This window comes from Neltuma alba, unplaced genomic scaffold, assembly GCF_004799145.2.
Source record: "Neltuma alba isolate B1F8T4 unplaced genomic scaffold, ASM479914v2 tig00013361_pilon, whole genome shotgun sequence".
In the NCBI taxonomy this organism is placed as follows: Eukaryota; Viridiplantae; Streptophyta; class Magnoliopsida; order Fabales; family Fabaceae; genus Neltuma; species Neltuma alba.
Window position 1 is genome coordinate 18787 of NW_021637626.1, and position 21171 is coordinate 39957.

General features: G+C 34.2%; 3 protein-coding genes and 1 pseudogene across 3 annotated transcripts; all 4 read left to right on the forward strand.

Moving 5' to 3' along the window:
- The first annotated feature begins 928 nt into the window (after positions 1–928).
- Positions 929–2631, forward strand: LOC114736713 (glucan endo-1,3-beta-glucosidase-like). The gene is made up of 2 exons (XM_028924581.1): positions 929–1042; positions 1514–2631. The coding sequence occupies exons 1-2, from the start codon at positions 985–987 to the stop codon at positions 2452–2454; spliced, it is 999 nt and encodes a 332-aa protein (XP_028780414.1). The 5' UTR covers positions 929–984; the 3' UTR covers positions 2455–2631.
- A 2732-nt stretch (positions 2632–5363) lies between these two features.
- Positions 5364–7347, forward strand: LOC114736709 (bark storage protein A-like; annotated as a pseudogene).
- A 2143-nt stretch (positions 7348–9490) lies between these two features.
- On the forward strand, positions 9491–14380 carry LOC114736714 (bark storage protein A-like). Its single transcript, XM_028924582.1, has 6 exons — positions 9491–9767; positions 10150–10217; positions 11820–11975; positions 12372–12587; positions 13435–13614; positions 14234–14380. The coding sequence occupies exons 1-6, from the start codon at positions 9527–9529 to the stop codon at positions 14378–14380; spliced, it is 1008 nt and encodes a 335-aa protein (XP_028780415.1). The 5' UTR covers positions 9491–9526.
- A 549-nt stretch (positions 14381–14929) lies between these two features.
- On the forward strand, positions 14930–20289 carry LOC114736715 (uncharacterized). Its single transcript, XM_028924583.1, has 6 exons — positions 14930–15035; positions 15166–15233; positions 15661–15794; positions 16711–18496; positions 18865–18955; positions 19934–20289. The coding sequence occupies exons 1-6, from the start codon at positions 14930–14932 to the stop codon at positions 20125–20127; spliced, it is 2379 nt and encodes a 792-aa protein (XP_028780416.1). The 3' UTR covers positions 20128–20289.
- Positions 20290–21171: the final 882 nt, after the last annotated feature.

A 21171-nucleotide genomic window follows, 5' to 3' on the forward strand; every position in this document is an offset into this window, starting at 1 on the left:
TCTTTTACTTGTTCTCTTCATTAATAAGAGCATATTTAAAAAAATACAGGCCTTACATATTTATTGTTAAATTGATTTTAACCAATTTTTTAATAAACATAAATTGATAAAGTTTATGTTATATTTTGAACTGAATTGAATGGTATTTTATTTTTGGGAAACCAGTATTAAATTTCTTTTTCTTATACCACGGAAAGTAGAAACCAACATTGAGTTTATCATCATGCTCTTGTAATTAAATCACAAACACTTGTCAAAATGCCAATATGAAGAAATCATTAAAAAAGACATAAGGATTTTTTTTTCCTTAAAAATAAATGTTTTAGCCGTTGACGTTTTTTATTTAAATTTAAAATTTTTATTTTATTATTGATAATTTGAAAAGTTCAACTAGTTGATATGTTTATTAATTATTTTTACTCTATATATTTCAGTCTTATAGCCTTTTTGTTCGAAATCAATTTTTATTATTTTTTATATTTATTATTCAAAATAGTTAATGTATAATTAAAATATATTAATTTAATCACTATTGTTTCAACCACTGCTCAACCCCAGTCCCCAAGTTTAACTACTATTAAACAATGAATCAAATATAGATATTTTTAATACCTTGCTCCTGGTTTGCAATTGCCGAATAGAGAACAACCAACAATTTATTTTAGTTTATATTATGCATGCAACTTGGGAGGAAGAAAAAACAAAGAAATTCACCACTCATCACTGACTTTGACCTCTTCCTCCGTCAAGCAGCCTAGCTAGTTGCAGAAGAACAATTAATTCAGAAACGTATAATTGAGGGAATTCAAAGTGAAATGCCATACATTTTCCCTTTGAGACGTAATTGACGGATGTGTAGTTTAATCTTTGCCATTAATTGAAGTGGGACCTGCCAGACCCTATTCGCTATGTATAAATGCTGCCTTGAAGTGCACAAAATATACCATAAATAACTTCGAAGGAATACGAAAGTTAGGCAAAATCATGTCTTCCATAGTACTGCTTCTTCTGATACTATCGTCCATTGCACTGCAATTTACAGGTCTGTTCTCTGTCTCTCTCTCTCTCTCTCTCTCTCTCTCTATCTATCTATATACTGATGCATATATTCTAACAAATTCTGTTCAAGTATTCCTAAAATCTATTCTTTGGACCTTTATTCTGATGTACCAAAACAACATTTCTTTCTGTCAAGGCACTATAATTAATCATCATTCTGTCCTAAGTTATAGAAAGGTCATTGTTAGACCTGGCTAAATATTTCTCTTACAGAACTATCAAACGTTCAAAAGCGGTTGAGGCATTCATTAAAAGAATATATCACAGATGGGATATTGACGTTCTCATTGATTTTTTTTTTCTTCGCTCATATTCGATACTTCACATATATATGTCGGGAGTATGAAAATTTGAATAGAAAATCTATATTCAAGAATTTTTTTTTTTTAAAACTCTTATGACCCTTTACAATTTGAGAATTGCCAGTTTAATATGTTCTATATATTATATGCAGCTGTGAAATCCATTGGAGTGTGTTATGGCGTAAATGGAGATCATCTACCAAGCGGGCAAGAAGTGATAGACTTGTACAAATCCCATGGCATTGGAGGGATGCGCATATACTATCCAGATGAACAAGCCCTTCAAGCCCTAAGACGTTCGAACATTGAAGTGTTGCTTGATGTGGCTAAGGAAAATCTTTCCTCACTATCTGATCCTGCATATGCCAATCGTTGGGTTAAAAATTTTGTAGTAGCCTACTCAGATGTGAACATCAGGTACATTGCTGTGGGAAATGAGATTAGTCCTAGTGACGGAGAAGCAAAGTATATTCTACGTGGAATGCAAAACATTCAGAAGGCAATTTCTGCAGCAAATTTGCAAGGCAAAGTTAAGGTCTCTACAGCAATCAAAATGGATCTACTTGAAAACACTTACCCACCCAGGAATGGCAAGTTTAAGGATCCTGCAACTACATACATAAAGCCCATCATCGATTTCCTTGTCAACAATGGATCACCACTTCTCGCTAATGTGTATCCCTATTTTGCCTACAGTCCGCCAAGTAGCCCCATTCATCTTGACTTTGCTTTGTTCAAACAAGGAACAAATGACCCAGCAGGTTATCAAAACTTGTTTGATGCAATGTTGGATTCTATATATTATGCTCTTGAGAAGATAGGAGCACCAAATTTGCAGGTTGTTGTTTCTGAAAGTGGGTGGCCTTCGGATGGAGGAGCTAAAGGGGCCAACGTCAATAATGCGAGCACTTACTATCAGAATTTGATTAAACACGTCAAGGGAGGGATCCGGACTCCAAAACATAATGCGCCTATTAAGACGTACTTGTTTGCCATGTTTGATGAAAACAAAAAGCCAGATCCACCAACTGAGAGGCATTTTGGTTTGTTCAATCCTGATAAGTCGCCCAAATATGGAATTAGTTTCAATTAATACTGCTTAGAAAAGAAGAACAATAATAATAATACTAATAATTTGTACTCTTTGTTTTCCTTGGAATAAGTGTGCCATGAGCATGCTCATGTTTCTTCTTGATTAATGTATCGAGGTTTCAATGTTCAGAGTTAATTCTAATAAAACATTTTCTTAGTTACAGAAGCTCTAATAAAACTTGTGTGCAATGTTATTTTTGTATTTCTAGTTAGTTGATCTTTTGCTGCAAATGTTTGTTAAAAAAATGAATTTCGGCTTTCTTTTATATTTACTTTAGTTTCATTTGTGGTTTGATAGCTAGTAGCTCAATTTAGAGGAAAGTTTAAGAATTAACTTAAAGGAAATTTATTTGGTCATCCCTCGTGAAATGTCCAAGTAATTAACTTTTCAGGATATTTGAGGCACCGCTCTAATCAATAGCCAAAAAGTTTTGATCCGCCATTGACAAGAAGGAGTATGACGACTTTTTGAGTGCATACCATTTTGCCATATTTTTATATGGTTTAATTAGAAGCCTATATAACTCGACTATTTAGAATTTATTAGAGAATCTTTCACAAAACTTATACACTTTATTACATCTGCTCCTATACTAACTAAAAATTAAAGAGATTCGTATTTGTATTCTTCTTTTTTTTTTTTAAGTTTTTAGCCGTCTTTTAAAATATGATAGACTAAAATTTAAACATTAATTCTTTTTTTTTATTTTACATTTTGAAAGATAAAAAAATTGATGAGAAAAACGTATAAAAAATCAGTAAAAAGGAGACAAAAAGTATTAAAGTCCAATGCTTTTTTCTTTTCTTAACTTAAAATAATAATAAAGTTATTTTATAACTCATACTCCCTTTGGTTTTTATTATATTATAAGAGACCGCTAACTAATTTACATATACTAATAAAAATAGTCAAACATATTAAATTTGTCATAAAATTTAAATAATTTTCAACTCATTAACTATACTAAATTTTAATATCATATTAATTTCGACTCTCTCACCACCTTTATTAAATGTAGATTTTAAATACTCGTTAAAACCACCATAGGATACCATAAGAAGGACTACATTTTTTTTCCTAGAAGGGTTTTATAATAAGAACCAGAGGCAATGCATATCTTGATGACGTTTCTTCAAAAATTCTGTGATTTATAGAGGCCCCTGAATCCTAATTGCAGAATAGAATGCATCCAAGAAATTATTTTAGATCTACACACAAATTGTGAGTAGAAAACAAATTAAGGCCCCACCGTATTATTGACTTTAAGTTGTGACTATTAGTGTCTTTTTCTTAACAACTTGGTACGTTTCCTTTCCTGTGGCCTACTTGCAGATGAACAATGAATTCCTTGGAGCTGTAGTGATATTTGACGGACCTAAAAGTATTGGTCATTAAATAATGAAAGGAAAGATGACATTTAGATATCGTTTTAGGAAATTAATTACATTCAAGGATCTCCAATTTATGAAATATAAAGAAAAATCAATTTTTTTAAAAATAAATCAACAAAAATGCACTTGTGCATATGGTAAAGCATATCTCATATATGAATTTCAAAAGCTTAGATGCAAATCTTGAAGGCTTACTTGTAAATCTTGAAGAATAAGTTACAAATTAGTTGTAAACTATGAAATTTTCGTAAATTTTAAGAGATTATATAGTTGTAAAATATTGGAAAATAATTGCAAATATTAATTAGAAAATGTGTTACAAATTGATTATAATTTTTTAAAACAAAAGTACGTATTATTGAATGAAACAAGAGCAAATTACATGCATAACAAGTCCACAAAGATCAGCCTATGCCAACTCGCCCATGGAGCTGGCCTTGCACATATTAACATTACAATGCTTAACACCCGAATTTAAAGTATCAGAGTCCAGAATTTGCTGAAAACAAGATGGTGCTTTAACAATCATTTCACCGCGTACCATCTCATTCTTTGCATAAGCTGCAAAATATTTCTTTGGTCCTATTTATAAGTCACTTTTAGTATAGACAAAAAAAAAATTTTAACTTCATTAATTCTCATTTAAAATTTAACAACTTTTCAACTTTATCTCTATTTAGTATATATTATACCTTATGTATAATCGCAGACTTCAGACTTGTGTTGATTGTGGCCTTGTGGGCTTCAAGTCCTCTCTTTTTTCTCTTACTTTCAAAAATTTCATATTCTCCCTTAAATCAAAATAATTAATAACTGGTTGATATTTAATATTTTATAAAATGATTATTATAAACATAAATAAGTAAATTTAAAGTATTAAAATTTGACTAGCACGGTCCATAACTGCATTATAAAAAAAAAAAGTTAATTTATAAGATATTAAAAGGAGAATTATTGCTATAAAATTCCGAGGAATAAACATAATTACTCAAAAGTTTCAATAAGAAAATAATAACTTCTCACTGGTTGTCGTTGGACTTTTTGGTAGTTATTGTTTTCTCTTGAGATTTCATAGTAATTCTTGCAATATTAAGCATAAACCAAGGTTTTGTGTGATTTCATCCACACACTAAAAAAAAAAAGTCAACGAGTGATTAATGAACTAGAAATTAACCATGGTTTGAACCACGAGACCTAGCACGAGTGGTAGGTGCTCGGGTTGCTTAAGCATCCGTCCCGGGTTCGATCCGGGGGTGTGTACGCAGCGAGAATCGTGGCCAGCACCGAAGCCCTTTCGGGACTTCTAAGGTGCACTCCGGATTAGTCTGAGCCCGTTGAAAAGCCTGAAAGATGGCATTGGCCTGGGATACGGGGGAAGAAATTCAAAAATTAACCATGGTTTGAGGAGAAGTTCGATTGATGAGCTTTTGAGAAAATCTATTCTCTAAAATCATTTTTGATGGGGATTCGAGTTTCTTTTTCTCATTTTGGTCTTGGAATATTTTTGAGATAAAAAAAATGAGGTTCGTGTTGTCTCCATTACAGCTGAACGCAGCAGCAGTGGCACAACAAATGATTGATGTGTTAGACATAATTGGGATTCTGCATTTTGGAATTGCTGGAAGTGCAAATGACTCCATTTCCTTTGGAGATGTCACCATTCCCAAGCAGTTTGTTCATCCTGGCCTATGGGACTGGCTGGTACTTCAATTTTCTTTCTGTAAAACTTGTCAATTTTTCAAGTACCTAACGCTTGCAAATAGTACTAAAGAAACTCTTGAATTTATGGTTTGTGTTTGATAATGGCAGAAGCCGAATGGGACACTTGAAAGTAGTGACTTTGCTCACTTGGATTTTAGTAACTTCGATGTTCCAAGAGGTAACAATTTGTTGGGACTGTTGGCTACAGTTCTGAAGAATTCTTTTCTGTCACTGGAAAACCCAACTTAATTAGCACAGCGTTTGATCTGGGCTAAAGTTACTTCTCAGTGGCTTCAACTTGCTGCTACTTTGGAGGTTAGAACAAAACATGATGCTACTCACTATTAAGAACTTGGCCATATATACACCAATAAACCATAAGGATGCCAGTCCAAATTTCCTAAATACAAGAGCTAGATAACTAATTTATATAAATTAAATTAATTAGTTAAGTTAGTTATATGTAAAAAATATGTGTTATTTTCCTAAAATACTCTTTTTAATCATTTATGTTAGAAAATACTCATTTGATGGGAAACTCCACTAATATGTGTGATCAATATGGGGAGTTTAGGGTGAAAAAACAATAAACTTGGAGTAAACTGAGATCTTATATTTATAGCCAAAACAAACCCCTTTATACAAATTCTTACATTTAGGACTAGAAGGATTACTATGTATTTGTAAAATTCTACCTTTATGAGTCTCATTACCCTTTTCAACCCTCTTGATAACAGATGTATACGGAAGTGAGAAGCTGATAGTGTAATTTGTGACAGGGGATACAACTAGAACGTTGTATAAACTCGAGCTTTTGTCCTCCACATAGTCCCAAGTTAGTGGTTGGTGTGAATGGCACATCAGCCGACATATATGTCGACAATGAAGCTTACAGAGATTTCCTGTTCCAAACATTTGAAGTTTCTTCTGTTGATATGGAGAGTTTCGCCATAGTCATGGTTAGTATTCTTCACCACTTTCATCCACCTCAATCTTCATGCATATACATACATATGTAAACTTTTCAAACACATGCATATATTTGGTGTGAGGGAATATATATATACTACCTCCAGTTCTAAATATAAGAGCTAAAAATAAGTTAAGTTAGTTATTTGTAATTAATATTTGTAGTCTTTCCTAAAATATACTTGCTGATCAAATGTATTGGCTAGAACTATCATTATGAAAATGATTACCTTGGAAAAAAAGTACAGATATGAGAGATAAAATAGATTGGGTCTTATATTTAAGACCAAAATAAAAGTCAAACAAGGTCTTATATTAAGTACCGGAGGTAGTGGGTGTATATATATATAATGTAATAGTGCACAAGACTCCTACCAAGTAGAGGGTCTAGAAAGGGATGGATGTACTTAGTCTTGCAAGTAAGCAAAGAAGCTATTTTTAGGATTTGAACCTGTGACCTTACATAGGAGCAATATTACAGTTGCTTCCAAACACACCCTCTAATCTATATAATTGTCGGTGAATATAAATACTTTAAAATAATTTATTAATTTTCTTAATATCTTCAAATTAATTAGTTGGGTTTTATATTAAGGATTAAAGGTAGTATATAATTATTGGAGAATATAATGAATGTGTTTGATTGCAGACAAGCTTGTCGAATGGGATTCCTGTGGTAGTGATAAGAGGGATATCAGATATGGTGGGAAAGAGTGGAGAAGAAGCCATTAGCACATTTGGAGCTCTTGCTGCTACCAATGCAGTCACAGTTTTGCTTCGCCTTCTCAACATTTTGCCTTTCTCACTCCATCATTACATTTCATTTTTATAACTTCTTCCAACAATGCTTTACTTCTTACATCACTTTAATCTTATTGTTCTTTCTTTTGTATCAGCAAATATAGATGCAAGATAATAAATAAATTTTATCCCATCATTTTTTTTCTTAAAAAAATTATTTATTTTTAATTTGTGACAACCTACATATGCCAGCATCCACAATTGTAATTAATAGATTATGAGCATGATGACTATTATTTATAATTGAGAAAACTATAAGTACTTAATATAAAGAAAATTTAAAAAAACCTGATTAAAAATCATGAGACTGTAAGGACTAACAAATTTGTTTTTCCTTAAATTTTCAAAGATCAATTGCATTTTGTTATACAGTCAATGGTAAATTGCAAAATATGAGCGTCGAGTGCTGTATTTGCGTCAAGTTTCCCAATATTATATATTAATAGTTGGAAAATTAATGCCAAATTGTGATTTGCTAGTGTCAAATTTTGAAAACTCAACATGAAATTCTTATACTGATATGTATAAGTTAAATTCTTTTATGGTAAAATTTGGAAAATCAGTTGCAAATTTTTTTACCTATAAGTGAAAAGTTAGTGTGAAATTTTTAAAGGTAGACACTGATCCTTTGTAATTTACTATTGACTGATATAATAACCTACAACTGTTTTTTTGAATCTGGTAAGAACATTTTACCAAAAAAAAAGGAATAATTATATAATTTCATAGGATTGATATTAATGATCAAAATAAACTTTAGTTGATCCATGTGACCATATTTTGGCCAAAAAAAAAATCCATGTGACCATATGTGGGAAAGATGTCAGATATTATTGTTTGTGTCACTTAAGTCACGAGGGCGGTTGCCTCTGTCATTTATGCTGCACATGTACATTAAAGCAAAATATACTGAAACATTTATGATATTCAAAATTGTTAGTTATAATATATTTCCTTTGTCAGTGTAGGTCCAAATTTTTGGCTTTTCTTTTATCCTTCATGAGAGACATGTTTCCCTCACCAAGTTATAGAGAAGTAAAAGCTTTGGAACAGTAACAAATAGTTTTCTCTTTATATAGTACTTCCTCCATATCACTTAATATAATATTAATAAACACACCTACGTTGATAAACAAACAAAAAAAGGTAAAAACATATCACTTTAAAATCAGTTTTTGCTTTTCATTCTATCTTCCCTCAATTATATATCATCATAGCAAAGAGTGCATTTTTAAAACATCAAAAGTATATAATTTAGATTTTTTTCATCAGGAGTATTTTCAAAAACATGCATTAATTTTACTTAGAAAATCTATGGTGAAACTTTGAAACTTATATAGTTTGGATACTATACAATGATGAATAGTTGGGGCGGCATGGTTTAAATTAGATTTTGTACAATTAAATACATTTACACATGTCAATATGTCAATCTTAAGTTTCGAGTCTACGACCACATCTAAACATGATGAGGTTAGTAAGCTTCAAGTACGAGACCTCATTCATATATGACGGGTGGTGTTGTTATTAAGACAATCTGCTGATTCGACCTATAACTTAAGTCAATTTTATGTTCATTTTTATATGATATCTGATATTCTATGGCATCGAATCGTAGGCAAGCATGGTTGAAGTATCTATAATCTCTTCCACCAAAGACAACAATATTATCTTTACTTGTGATTATTGCAAGGATCCATGCTTGTGGAAACACCTAACATTAAAATTTAAAATTTAATTTTATTCATACTGTAGGACACAGCAGCTTGCTTAAAAAGATAGGAGAATTATAATGAGGTCCCAAACAAGAAAAATAATTGAAAAATAAGTCCTACAAGTTGTCATTCTCACTATAGGACTTGTCATTATAGATTGTTGAGGTTGTTATTAGAAATTTTTAGTAATTATTTCTTTTTTGTGGGACTTGATTGTAATTCCTCAGATATTGGTTTATGAACAAGTGGGTACGTGCACGATATATCGAATCTCAAGAAAAGCTCAAATATATGGAAAAACGTGCAACATGTGGTCAATAATTGAATCCCAACAAGCATGTAATGACAACAAACAAATTAGTAAAGAATGAAAGTAAAATAATATTATATATCGAGATAAATTAATTAAAGAGTAGGACCGTAATTATAAAAGAACGCCAAAATAGATGGGGAGGGAAGCCGGCTACTTTGGGTGAGCTCAATAATTGAACGGCCATGGCTGCCCCGGCGACGACACTCGTAAGGCAGTGTTTGGCTGTGCTTTTCTTGTTCGCCATTCTTGTCTCTTCCACTTGTGGTTCACTGGCGAGATCGAGAAAGTCAGCGACGATCAAAGAGATAAACCGGAACGGGCCGTACGTGGGGCTCATCACAGTGTATGCCCCAGAAGAAAATGCCTTCTTCGCCTCCAAGGCTTTCAAATCTCATCCCAAGCACCCCTTCGTGGATCTCGCAGGTCACATAATAAACTGATACATAGTTTCAAGCCTCGAATCACAAGATTATCTATATATTTGTGTGTGTGTGTGCATATAAGAGAAAAATGAGCGTGTCAACAGCCTTATGGCCAAAACTTATCTAAGGTTGTGGTTTTGATTCCAGTTTTAGGGGGTGTTTGGATAAAAACCAAACCATGGTTTCAGAAGTGCTTTTACGGATTACGAAATAAATATGTAGAGGAGATTACCTCGTTTTGCGGAAAAGTGCTTCTGAAACCATGGTTTTGGGTTTCTCAAACACCCCCTAATGTTTGGTGTTAGTAGTTGATTTAAGGTTGTGGTTTTGATTCCAGTTCCAATGTTTGGTGTTAGTGGTTGACATGTGATGAGCATATGCAGGGAGAAGGTACAGGGTGGGAGAGGTGGAGGGTAGCAAAGTCATCTACGTCAGATGTGGGATTGGACTGGTACTTATCTTTTTCATTCTCATGTGTTAGTGTGTCGCCCGACAAACTAGTTTTCTAATATTGTGGTTTGTGCGTGTAGTTCGTTCGCGTTTGGCTTCTCTTCGCTGCCCTCCTGTATTCATAACTACGTCGTTTTCCATGTAGTTTGTTTTTTTCCCCCCTCCTTTTGTGACAGTTTTCTGTGTAGTTTTGGGTGGGGGGATTTGTAATATTTTTTCAGTAATACTCCACATCTTAAAATATTTTTTAAGAGCATCCAATATTTTAAAATAATTTTGTTGATATATTAAATATCCTAAAATATTTTTCTAATAACATCTGATATCTTAAAATATACTCAACACCCTCAAATATTTTTTAGGGTTATCCAATATCCTAAAATAGTTGTTGGCATACTCAACACACTAAAATATTTTTTTAGTAGCAGTCAATATCCTATTCTAAATTATAGTCAGCACTTTAAATTATTTTTTAAGAACATCTTAAAATAATTTTTGGCAGCACCATAAATTATTGTTCAGTAATACTCCATATCGTAAAGATATACTCAACACGCTTAAATATTTCTGTTAGGAGCACCAAGAATCTTAAAACAATTTTTCTATAGCAAGCACCCTAAGACATTTTTTCTAGTAGCATCCTGAGGACCTAAAATAATTCTGGATTCCAATAACACTAAGTGCTGAGTGCATTTTTTGTTACTGAAAAATTTTTTACGGTGTTGAGTGTATGAAAAATCATTTTAAATGATTGGGTGTTATTGAAAATACTGTAAAATAATCTTATATGAACAAAAGTATTGAACCCCATTTTCTACCAAGACGACGTAGTTTTGGGGAGAGGGGAAGCAGAAAAAGGGAGGCAGCGGAGAGAAGCCAAACGCAGTTGGTTCATGGTATCTGAATGGGAAAGGGTAAAAAAAATTCTTGTCTTCTAGTTATTCATTGAAACGTACCTGAAAATAAATACGAATATTTTTTTGAATTGTTAGATATAATAATTATGATATACTCTGTACATATAATTTAAGACAAAGCCATAGAAATCGAGGATCCCATACAAATAGGTGGAGACAAATGTAATCACAGACTTCAGACTCGCGCTGATTATGGGCTTCAAATCCTCTCTTTTTTCTCTTATTTTGAAAATTTCATATTCTCCCATAAATCAAAATAATTAGCAACTGGTTATGATTAATATTTTATAAAATTATTATTACAAACATAAATAAGTAAATTAAAATTTGACTAGCACGGCTCATAACTGCATTATAGAAAAAATAAAAGAAATTAATTCACAAGATGTTAAAAGGAGAATTATTGTTATAAAATCCCAAGAAATAAACATAATTACTCAAAAGCTCCAATAACAACAAAGCAGCCTGTAATATAATGATAAATTTTAGTGTAGGAAATGATAATTTCTCACTTATTGTTATTGGACCTTTTGGTAGCTACTGTTTCCCCTTGAGACCTCATAGTAATTCTCCTAATATTAAACATGAACCATGGGAAATTTTGAGAAGGAAAAAAGGAAAGGAAGTGTGCTTCCTTGGTTATATATGGAGAGGATACTATGTGTATGAACTGATTGTTTAAACAGGTGAATGCAGCAGCAACCACACAACAGATGGTAGATGTGTTTGAGATAAGTGGGATTGTTCATTTTGGGATTGCTGGCAACGCCAACAGTTCCATGTCCATTGGAGATGTCGTCATCCCCAAACAATTTGTCCAAACTGGTCTCTGGGATTGGCTGGTATGTTCCGCCCACTTCACTTTTCTTCAATTTCCCCAGCCTCTTGATTTACAAATTTCAATCACTCACTCCAATCATATACATATACATATACATACACATATGTTTAGGCTGATGACTACTAATCCGGTCCGATTCAGTCCAGCTATTGCATAATGGAATATGTATAATCAACTCCATGGAATGGAATGGAATCAATTTCGATATTCATCATAATGATGAGGACCATGATGTTCGGTAAAAACTAATGAACACCGAAACTGTTTTCTAATAGAATAACACTTGTTGTTGTTGTTGTTATGTGTGAAATTAGAAGGGAATGATTTGAAGAGGTACACATTAACTTGTATATGTTTGTTGTTGCACGATATGTGGGAACACATATATACATAATAGAAGCCGAATGCGACAGTAGATTCAAGTGACTTTGGGGAAATGGACATAGGAGAGTACAACGTGAAAGGCAAAGGCAAAGGAATGAACTTGCTGGGCAAAATAGGATACTTCACGGAACAGTTCTACTCCGAAACTGGCAAACCCAACCAACCTCAACGTTTGATCTGGTTCCCTACCACTCCTCACTGGCTTCTCCTTGCTTCCCAAAAACTACAGGTGATTCATTAATTCATGATCACATAGACACACTTGCACACACACGCACACACATATATGGTCGTCTTCAATTAATACAGGCTCCAATATTTATATGTATATATATATTTAGGTGTTGTGAAATAATGCAATATGTGTGTCAAATAAAGTCCCACATGGGAAAGATGAGAAGAAGTCTAAGTGTATAAATGAGATCAAGCATCCTTGGGGGGGTAAATGGGCCAAGAGGGAAGTGGGCCTCGCGCACACAACAACAGGCCACCAGGAGGGAAACGCAGTTGTAAACCGGCGATTTCCCCCCCTGCGCGTGAATTAAACGCGGTAAAGCCTCATTTTACGAAAATTATTTTAAACTTTGTTGAATATTTTTTAATAAAATTATGCTTACCAGAAAAGCCTTATTTTGGACCTGTTAAAAGTCAAGAGGCTTACTGTTTCGTTTTGTGGCCGACCGGACGCGTCTCGCGGGGTGTAGGCGAACGTTGTGTGCACCAACGTTCGCGCTGTTCCGTCTCCAACGGAACCTTACGTTGCTTCGGTCGTACCCGCTCGGCGAAACAGAGAGATGCGTCCTCCAGTGATGTGGCCATTCGCGCCTATATAAGGGACTGTCCAGGCAGCGTGATAATACACTGTTCCATCCTCTTCCTCTTCTCTCCCGCTGTGTTTCCTGTTACAATCGCTTTCGCTGTTCTGCTACCTTGCTTCGCAGGAAGGGTTCGTTTGATCCTGGGGAGTGCCGCTGCCTGTTACACCGAGGGGCTGCGGAATATCTCTCAAGGACAGTGTCCTTGTGACGCGACTCGAACCGGATTTGCTGTTCCTCATTTGCTGCCGCCAACATTAGGGAATGAAACTAGAGAGATGTGTGAACGCAAGCCTGTGCTTAGAAACGGAACCAAAGCTGGTTGTGGGACTCAACGGCTCAACAGCAGACGCTTTCGTGGACAATGCAGCTTACAGGGACTTCCTCTTCAACACATTTCACGTCTCCTCTCTTGATATGGAGAGTTCTGCCATCGTCATGGTAATATATCCATTATATACTATCTCTGATTCTAAATATAAGAATTGGTTAGGATTTAGATTTACTCTAAATATAAGATTATAATCTATTTAATTGCTTATTTTTATCATTTTTTTGTCAAAAGTAATTTATTTAACTTATAAATTGATATCCAGTTCTAGTTATAAGGAAGAGAGAAAAGATTTTATTTGGTCACAGCGTAAATGTATTATCTTGTCCTTTATTTATTTTATTTGGTCATAGCGTAAATGTATTATCTTGTCTTTTATTTATTTTATTTGGTCATAGCGTAAAAGATTTTATTTGTTACTGTGTAGATTTTTTTTTTTTTGGAGAAAATCGGATATATTAAATAAAGTAAAGTAAAAAAGTTGTTATATTTTGAAACACACTAGAAATGCCCTCTAAATGAGACCAACAGAGTATAATTATATAAGAATATTTTACGCAGATCATGTCACATTAACTAATTTACTTGTAACTTTTAATCTACCCCAAATTAGTTAACATATGCAGCTCTTATGTTAAACATGGGAAAGAGTAGATTGCTTTCTCTTTTGTTTGCTTCGTTCACAAACACATGGATTTGATAGGGAATGATATGGTTGGATTTTTGCAGACAAGCTTGTCGAATGATTATGCGGTGATAGTGATAAGAGGTCTGTCGGACTTAGCAGGAGCACAGCAAGGAGATAACCACATCAAGCTGTTTGGACCTCTTGCAGCTACCAACACTGCCAAAGCCGTTATTCAATTCAATTCTTGAAGATTTCTCAGCAACAAAACAACCTCCATTCCAGTTAATTGCTTTTTCAATTAATTAACACGTCATTAAAAAAAAATCGTGTTGTTTCCTAAATTCTTGATTGGTTCCTCTGTCTGCGGACTACTAATTATTCATGATTTTCGTTTTGCCCCTTAATTTCTTGTTCAAATTTCGTTCATAACTCAGTACGGCATCATTGTAATTAATTGGTAAAACTTCAATAATAGCGCCATCAACAACAAATTTAAAACATTAGTTTATGCCATCCATAAGATCACACTATAATTACATAGACTGTAAATAATATTAACTATTATGCAGATAAAAAATTGTACTTATAAAATAAGTGGTATAATTCAAATATAGCTCATAAATAGTGAATTTTGATACACACACACAAGGTTGGAAGAGAATCTCTTATTTGTAAATACTTTTTAGGAGAAAATTTCAGAGAATGAGTAAGAATAGTAAAACGTGGTCAATTGTCACCATCGTTATTAGGAATATTAATACTAATTGAAATACGTGATCAAAGAGATAAACCGGAACATGCCGTGCGTGGGGCTCATCGCAGTGTATGCACCAGAAGAGAATGCCTTCTTCGCCACCAAAGCCTTCAAATCTCATCCCAAACATCCCTTCGTGGATCTTGCAGGTCGAATAATAAAGTGATCATATAATACATAGTTTCAAGTTCTGAATTACAACATTATACATGTATATACACACACATATGAGAGAAGAATGAGTATATTGGATGTTTGTATGAATATAAAATGATGCAGTAAGAAGATTCAGCGCGGGAAAGGTGCCCGATGGCAAAGCTATCTATGTCAGATGTGGGGTTGGACTGGTACGCATAAGCCTTTCGCCTCATATTTAATTTCTTTCGTCATGCTACCTCATATTCTTAATATAAGAGTTTGTTTGAATTTTAATTTAGTCTTAAATATAAGATCTTAATCCACTTTGTCTCTTATATTTATTTATTTTTTTCAAGGTAGTCCTTGTAGTAGTTACATATATTAAATGTTCTTTTAAATGGTAGTTATAGCTAATATATATGATTAGCAAGGGTATTTTAAGAAATACAACACCTATTTCTTACAAATAACTAACTTAATTAATTTTTTTAATCTTTCCAAATTAGTTAAGTAAGTTTTATATTAAACACCAATATATATATATATATATATTCACTCCTATATACTCTTTCTTCAGTAGTTAATTTCACACGCAGATGGATTTGATAGTGATGATGATTGGATTTGTTTTTGCAGACAAGCTTGTCGAATGATTATGCGGTGATAGTGATAAGAGGTCTGTCGGATTTAGCAGGAGCACAGGAAGGGGATAACCACATCGATCTGTTTGGATCTCTTGGAGCAGCCAATGCTGTCAAAACTGCTGCTCAGTTCTTGAAGATTTATACACAAAACAACCTCCATATAAGCCTTTCTCTCTTTTGTTGGATAAGATTCTAACTTTTTCTTTCCTAAAGATACTACATTTAGTCTTAGATAAGAATTAGTTGGCCAATTTAAATATATTAATGAAATAAGTTAAGTTAGTTATTGATAATAAATAGGTGTTATTTTTTCTAAAATATTCTTACTAATCAAGTTTATTGATTAGAACTTAAAACTACCATTATTAGAATGATTATTTTTTAAAAAATAAATAAATACGAGAGATAAAATAAATTGAAGGCTTATATTTATAACCAAAATAAAAATCAAATGAAATCTTATATTAAGGGGGTGTTTGGGAAATCCAAAACCATGGTTTTAGAAGCACTTTTCCGCAAAACGAGGTAATTTCCTTCACATATTTACTTCATAATCCGTAAAAGCAATTCTAAAACCATGGTTTGGTTTCTATCCAAACACCTCCTAAAGACATGAGGTAGTAAATTTTTATCTATTTATATCGCTTCTTCTGGGAGTTTTGATGTTTAGAACGGATAGGATCCTTCGCCTTCCATCGAACGGCTAAGATCACTCGTCAAAACGCTGTCGCTTAAGTAATCTATAACACTGTAACGGGAATATATCCGATGAGGATCGGACAGCTCTTTGGGCATGGGATGCGAACGAGGACGAGACCAAACTGATCACCAACATTCCTATTGCGGCTGTGGCCGCGAAAATCTGTGGTCTTTATCTGCATTCTTCGATGAAAACCGTTCTAGTCAAAAGTCCCATTAATCTCTTGAACTCTCGGTCATCATCTTCAGCTGCTCTCTGTTTTCTTCCTTCGATTTCTCTAAGAAACCATAGTTTTCTCCTATTCTCTGGTAGAAAATGCACTCATGGCTCTAAATTTCCCAGATTTTGTTCCTTAAGAGCTTCTTGTGCTCCTAACTCTGCTGTTTACGGCGGATGGGATGATCTGGAAATCGCTAGTGCATCGGAGGGAAACGGTGAGTCGGATGTGCTTCGTGATTTTCTCAATTCTGTGGGACTTGATGATAGGAAGAACATTTTCGTTTTCCTGTTGGGCCTCGTGTGTGCACTGGCAATTTCTAGGGTTAAGGTTTCGTCCATAATTCTGCTTCCGGCTTCTGTGTTGGTTTTTGCCACTGGTTTTACTGTAGGGTTTTTTCGTGATGTAGCCTTCAGTTTTGATGATGCAAGGACAAATAGAAGTAAGGAACGGGTAAAGGACGAAAATTTGAACTTGTCTGCTGAGAAATTGAGGAGCTTGGTGAAATTTTTTGATGAACTTGATTCTCAAGTTAATAACTTGAAGAGTGATGTGCAAAGAGCTGTCAGAAATAATAAAATTAAAGTGGCAGATTTGGATGGTTATGTTAAAGTTACAGATTCCATCAGGCTATCAGCATTAAATGCTAGGAATATTGTCACTAATTTAATCGAAAGTGAGGAACACTCTAGTGGTGTTTTGGTTGGGAAACACAAGCCTGCTCGAAGAAAGAAAGAAGTTGGTGAAATTGGGTACTGGATGCTACAGTCTATTGGTAATTTGATTGGAGAGAATTCGCTAACCTCCAATTCAACCAAAGTTAGAGAAAATATCACACAGGAAACAACTAATAAAGAATTTTCACAAACTCGAGGGAATAATAGTACTCCTCTTGTTAAAGGTGAGTCTTTAAATTCAGTTCATGAGCCTAAAACATATGGCAATTTGGATTCGTCTCATGATTCTTTGAGTATGTCCGATTTGGGAGCTGAAGGAAAAGGCAGTACAAATGCAAGTTGTGAGAAAGAAATTTTGGATTCCGATGGTCAGGACAGGAGCGCCAAAAGATTCCCTGACAAAAAAGAATACAGGCACCGCCAGAACAATAGCTTGCAATTCTCAGATAGCCATAGCTTTTCTGTGAAGTTCAATTCCAGCAGCATTAGAGATATATGGGAACCTCATGATAATCTGCTCGATTCTGAATGCACGGAAAGTGAATCTTCCTTTGTGCATGAGCAGATGATCAACAGTGCTCATGAAACTCACAAGGCTTCTCATAAGAAGGGAGAATATGGAACATATGGGTCTCCATATACAAAAAACGGGGAGAGCAGCGATAATCACTGCAATGTTTCCAATGACTTGTTTACGCATGAGAGTGAATTGAATGTCTCTTCGTCTTCAAAGATTTCTAATGATATTGTGTTTGATGGGTATCTTGCTGAAGCAACAGACCTTTTAAAGCAAGCCAAAGAGTGTATGAAGGGTAGGTGTGAGGAAGATCAAGCTGAAATCATGTTGTATAAGTCTGCCAAGTTACTTTCCAGAGCTGTAGGCTTAAAGCCTATGAGTTTATTGGCTGTAGGCCAGCTAGGGAATACATATCTTCTCCATGGAGAATTAAAGTTAAAGAGTAGTCGCGACCTTAGAATGCTTCTTTCCGGAAGCATCACTTCATCATCCGGAAAACAAAGTAGAATACTGAATAGACTGCAAAACAAAATCACCAGTAAAGAAAATCTTGCACCTATGTTAATTGATATATGTGAGGAGTGTGAGGAACTACTTATAGAGGCAGGCAGAAAATATAAGCTGGCATTGTCAATTGATGGGAATGATGTGAGAGCCCTGTATAATTGGGGTCTTGCTTTGTTTTTCCGTGGGCAATTGATATCAGATATTGGACCGGTATGCACTTTAGTCGCTATCATGACATTTTATGTTTCAGTTATTCAACTGAGAGTTCTCTGATCGTTTCCTGGAAACGTTGTATGAGAACTATATTCAGTCTTGTATTATTAACTTTCATCATGCGTAACCCCACTTAGACACAGTGACTTGAGTAAAGTTTTTTGGTTTTTTTGGCCAACGACTTATGTAAAGCTTAGTGAATAGCTAAATTGGGTCTAGAAATGATTCGTTAGTTAGACTCTGATATAATAGATCTTGTCATTTTGCCCTTGGCTGGCATAAGAAATTCTACCATTTTGACGTGCTGAATTTTTCTCCTAATGCTTAGTTTCTAAATTTAATTGATTTCTTTTCATATATTGCAGGCTGCAGCATACGAGGCTGACCGAGTGTTCTTAGCTGCAATTGACAAATTTAATGCGATGTTGTCCAAAGGCAATGTTTATGCTCCTGATGGTAATATTTCCGTGTACTTAAAATTTTGGAATTGTCTACACTCTACACCTTTCTGCCTAGCATATGATATCAAAAGTCCTTATTATGATGCCACCCTATTGTCACTTACCGAGCACTGTCTCCCAATCCTAACATTCTAGGTTTCATGTTATGTGAGACGACAGAGTCAAGATCACAGGAAACCAAACACCTCTTTACATTTGAATTCATGACATACAACTACAACTGGAAAGTAATTTTCTGACAGTTTCCCTGTTTGATATCTACAAGGAGAAAGGGATTTCATTGTATCATTCTTCAACTGTAAAATGCTTATCTGTATTGTTCTTTCCATGGGCCATTCAATTTCCATTCTTGCTGTCATGAGGCCCCTTATGGTCCATTTTGTACGAGGAAAACAGAGGAAGAGGAAGGAGAGGGAAAATCTTAATAAGCTCGATTTGAAAAATTGAAAAAATAGGAGTTAAAAGCCTTTAACTAATTTTTATTAATTTTTTTTATCTTACATTTTCTTTTTATAAAATTTTAAAACTCCACTTCTCTAATATTTTAAATGGAGCTCATTAAAAATTTTTCTTCCCTTCCCTCCCCTCCATTTCTCTCATACCAAACATTGGGTTAAAGTCCCATTTGCTTTAATTGCTTAGGATTCCTAGGAAACTTCTCCCACAGTAATCATTTGCAACAACCAAATGGGACATAAGTATATCGCCCTCAATGGACGATGTAATGTACATAGCACATAGATCATCTTTTCGTGGGAACAACTGCATTGTGGAGACTAATTCAGGTATCTCAAATAGATACACACATCTTAGTCCAAGGGACACTAGACAGTAACTTCATTACAAGTTTATCTTCCACTTGAATGCCAAACACAAACTGCTCTTATTCTTGTAGCCATTTCCTTTGTTTAGTTAGAGCATTACTAGATAATTTTTGTGTAGGAGTTTGATTTGAACTTGTTAAAATTTGCAGCTTTGTACAGATGGGGTGTGGCATTGCAGCAAAGGTCTCGCTTGAGGCCATCCAGTAGCAAGGAGAAGGTGAAATTGCTACAACAAGCTAAAAGGTTATACGAAGATGCCCTTTACATGGACTCCGACAACATCCAACTGAGGGATGCCTTATCTACATGTGTCACTGAGCTCAAGTTTAGGCAATTGCGATAAGAAGTTATTATTATTATTTTTTTCTTTTTGCCTGAATTGTAATCAGTTTATTGATGGAGTCAATAACAATAAACCTTATCCCACTAAATAGGATTGCTTGTTCATTAAAAGAGTCAATAAGGAAAAATCAATATGCTTCCTTCCAAGCATGTATTTTATTTTTTTGATATTGATTTTTTCAATTTAAAATTTCATCTCTAGGAGCTTGCCTATGAAAACAAAGGAGGCGTCTTATTCCTGTGACCAGGTCTAAAGCAGGTTAAAAAGGAAACATGCTTTTTTTTTTTAAACACCTTTTCTTGAATCCAAATTTATTTTCTTTTCTTTTCCTTATATCTCATTCTCATTTCTACATTTGTAGTGAACAGGACAAAGTTCCAAACTTACATGACCGGTCTATAATGTTTTTATTTAATTTAAATTGTTTATTAATGAAAAGAAAACAGGTATGAATAATCATAAATCATAATAACTTTTATTGGAGGCAAATAGGATGTACTAGTTTCACAAAGTCTTCCAAGAGACGAAGCTTAAACATAGTTTTTTTTTGGGGGGGGGGGGGGGCGGGAGATATGAGCAGGACATTGGTCAAGATTAAGATTGAGGACAACAACGACAATGATTGGTTTGGGTTTTGGGATCATAGTAACATGTGTTGGTTGCAGGAGGACATATATAATGGCACGTATTTGCATCACAATCTTCGTTCACATCGCGCACTCATTCCTAGCTTCTTGTCCTGAAATCAAATGCACAAAAATAATTATTCTTCTCATATGCCATTTTTTCATTGAAATAAATATTGTCAGAGGAGATTTATATGGCTTACATTTCTTAAAAGAAGATTATGTAAATTTAAAAGAAAATTTAGATGATTTTACCAATTCCTTTTAAAAGAGTCATTTGCTCTGTAAATTATGATATACCTGTGGGTGGGAAGGCGAAGACAGTGAAAAGCAACAGCAGTATGGAGCAGAATTGAGACTTCTTTAGAGCCATCTTGTGATGTATTTTGCCCATTCAAAGCAAAGGGCAGACCAATTT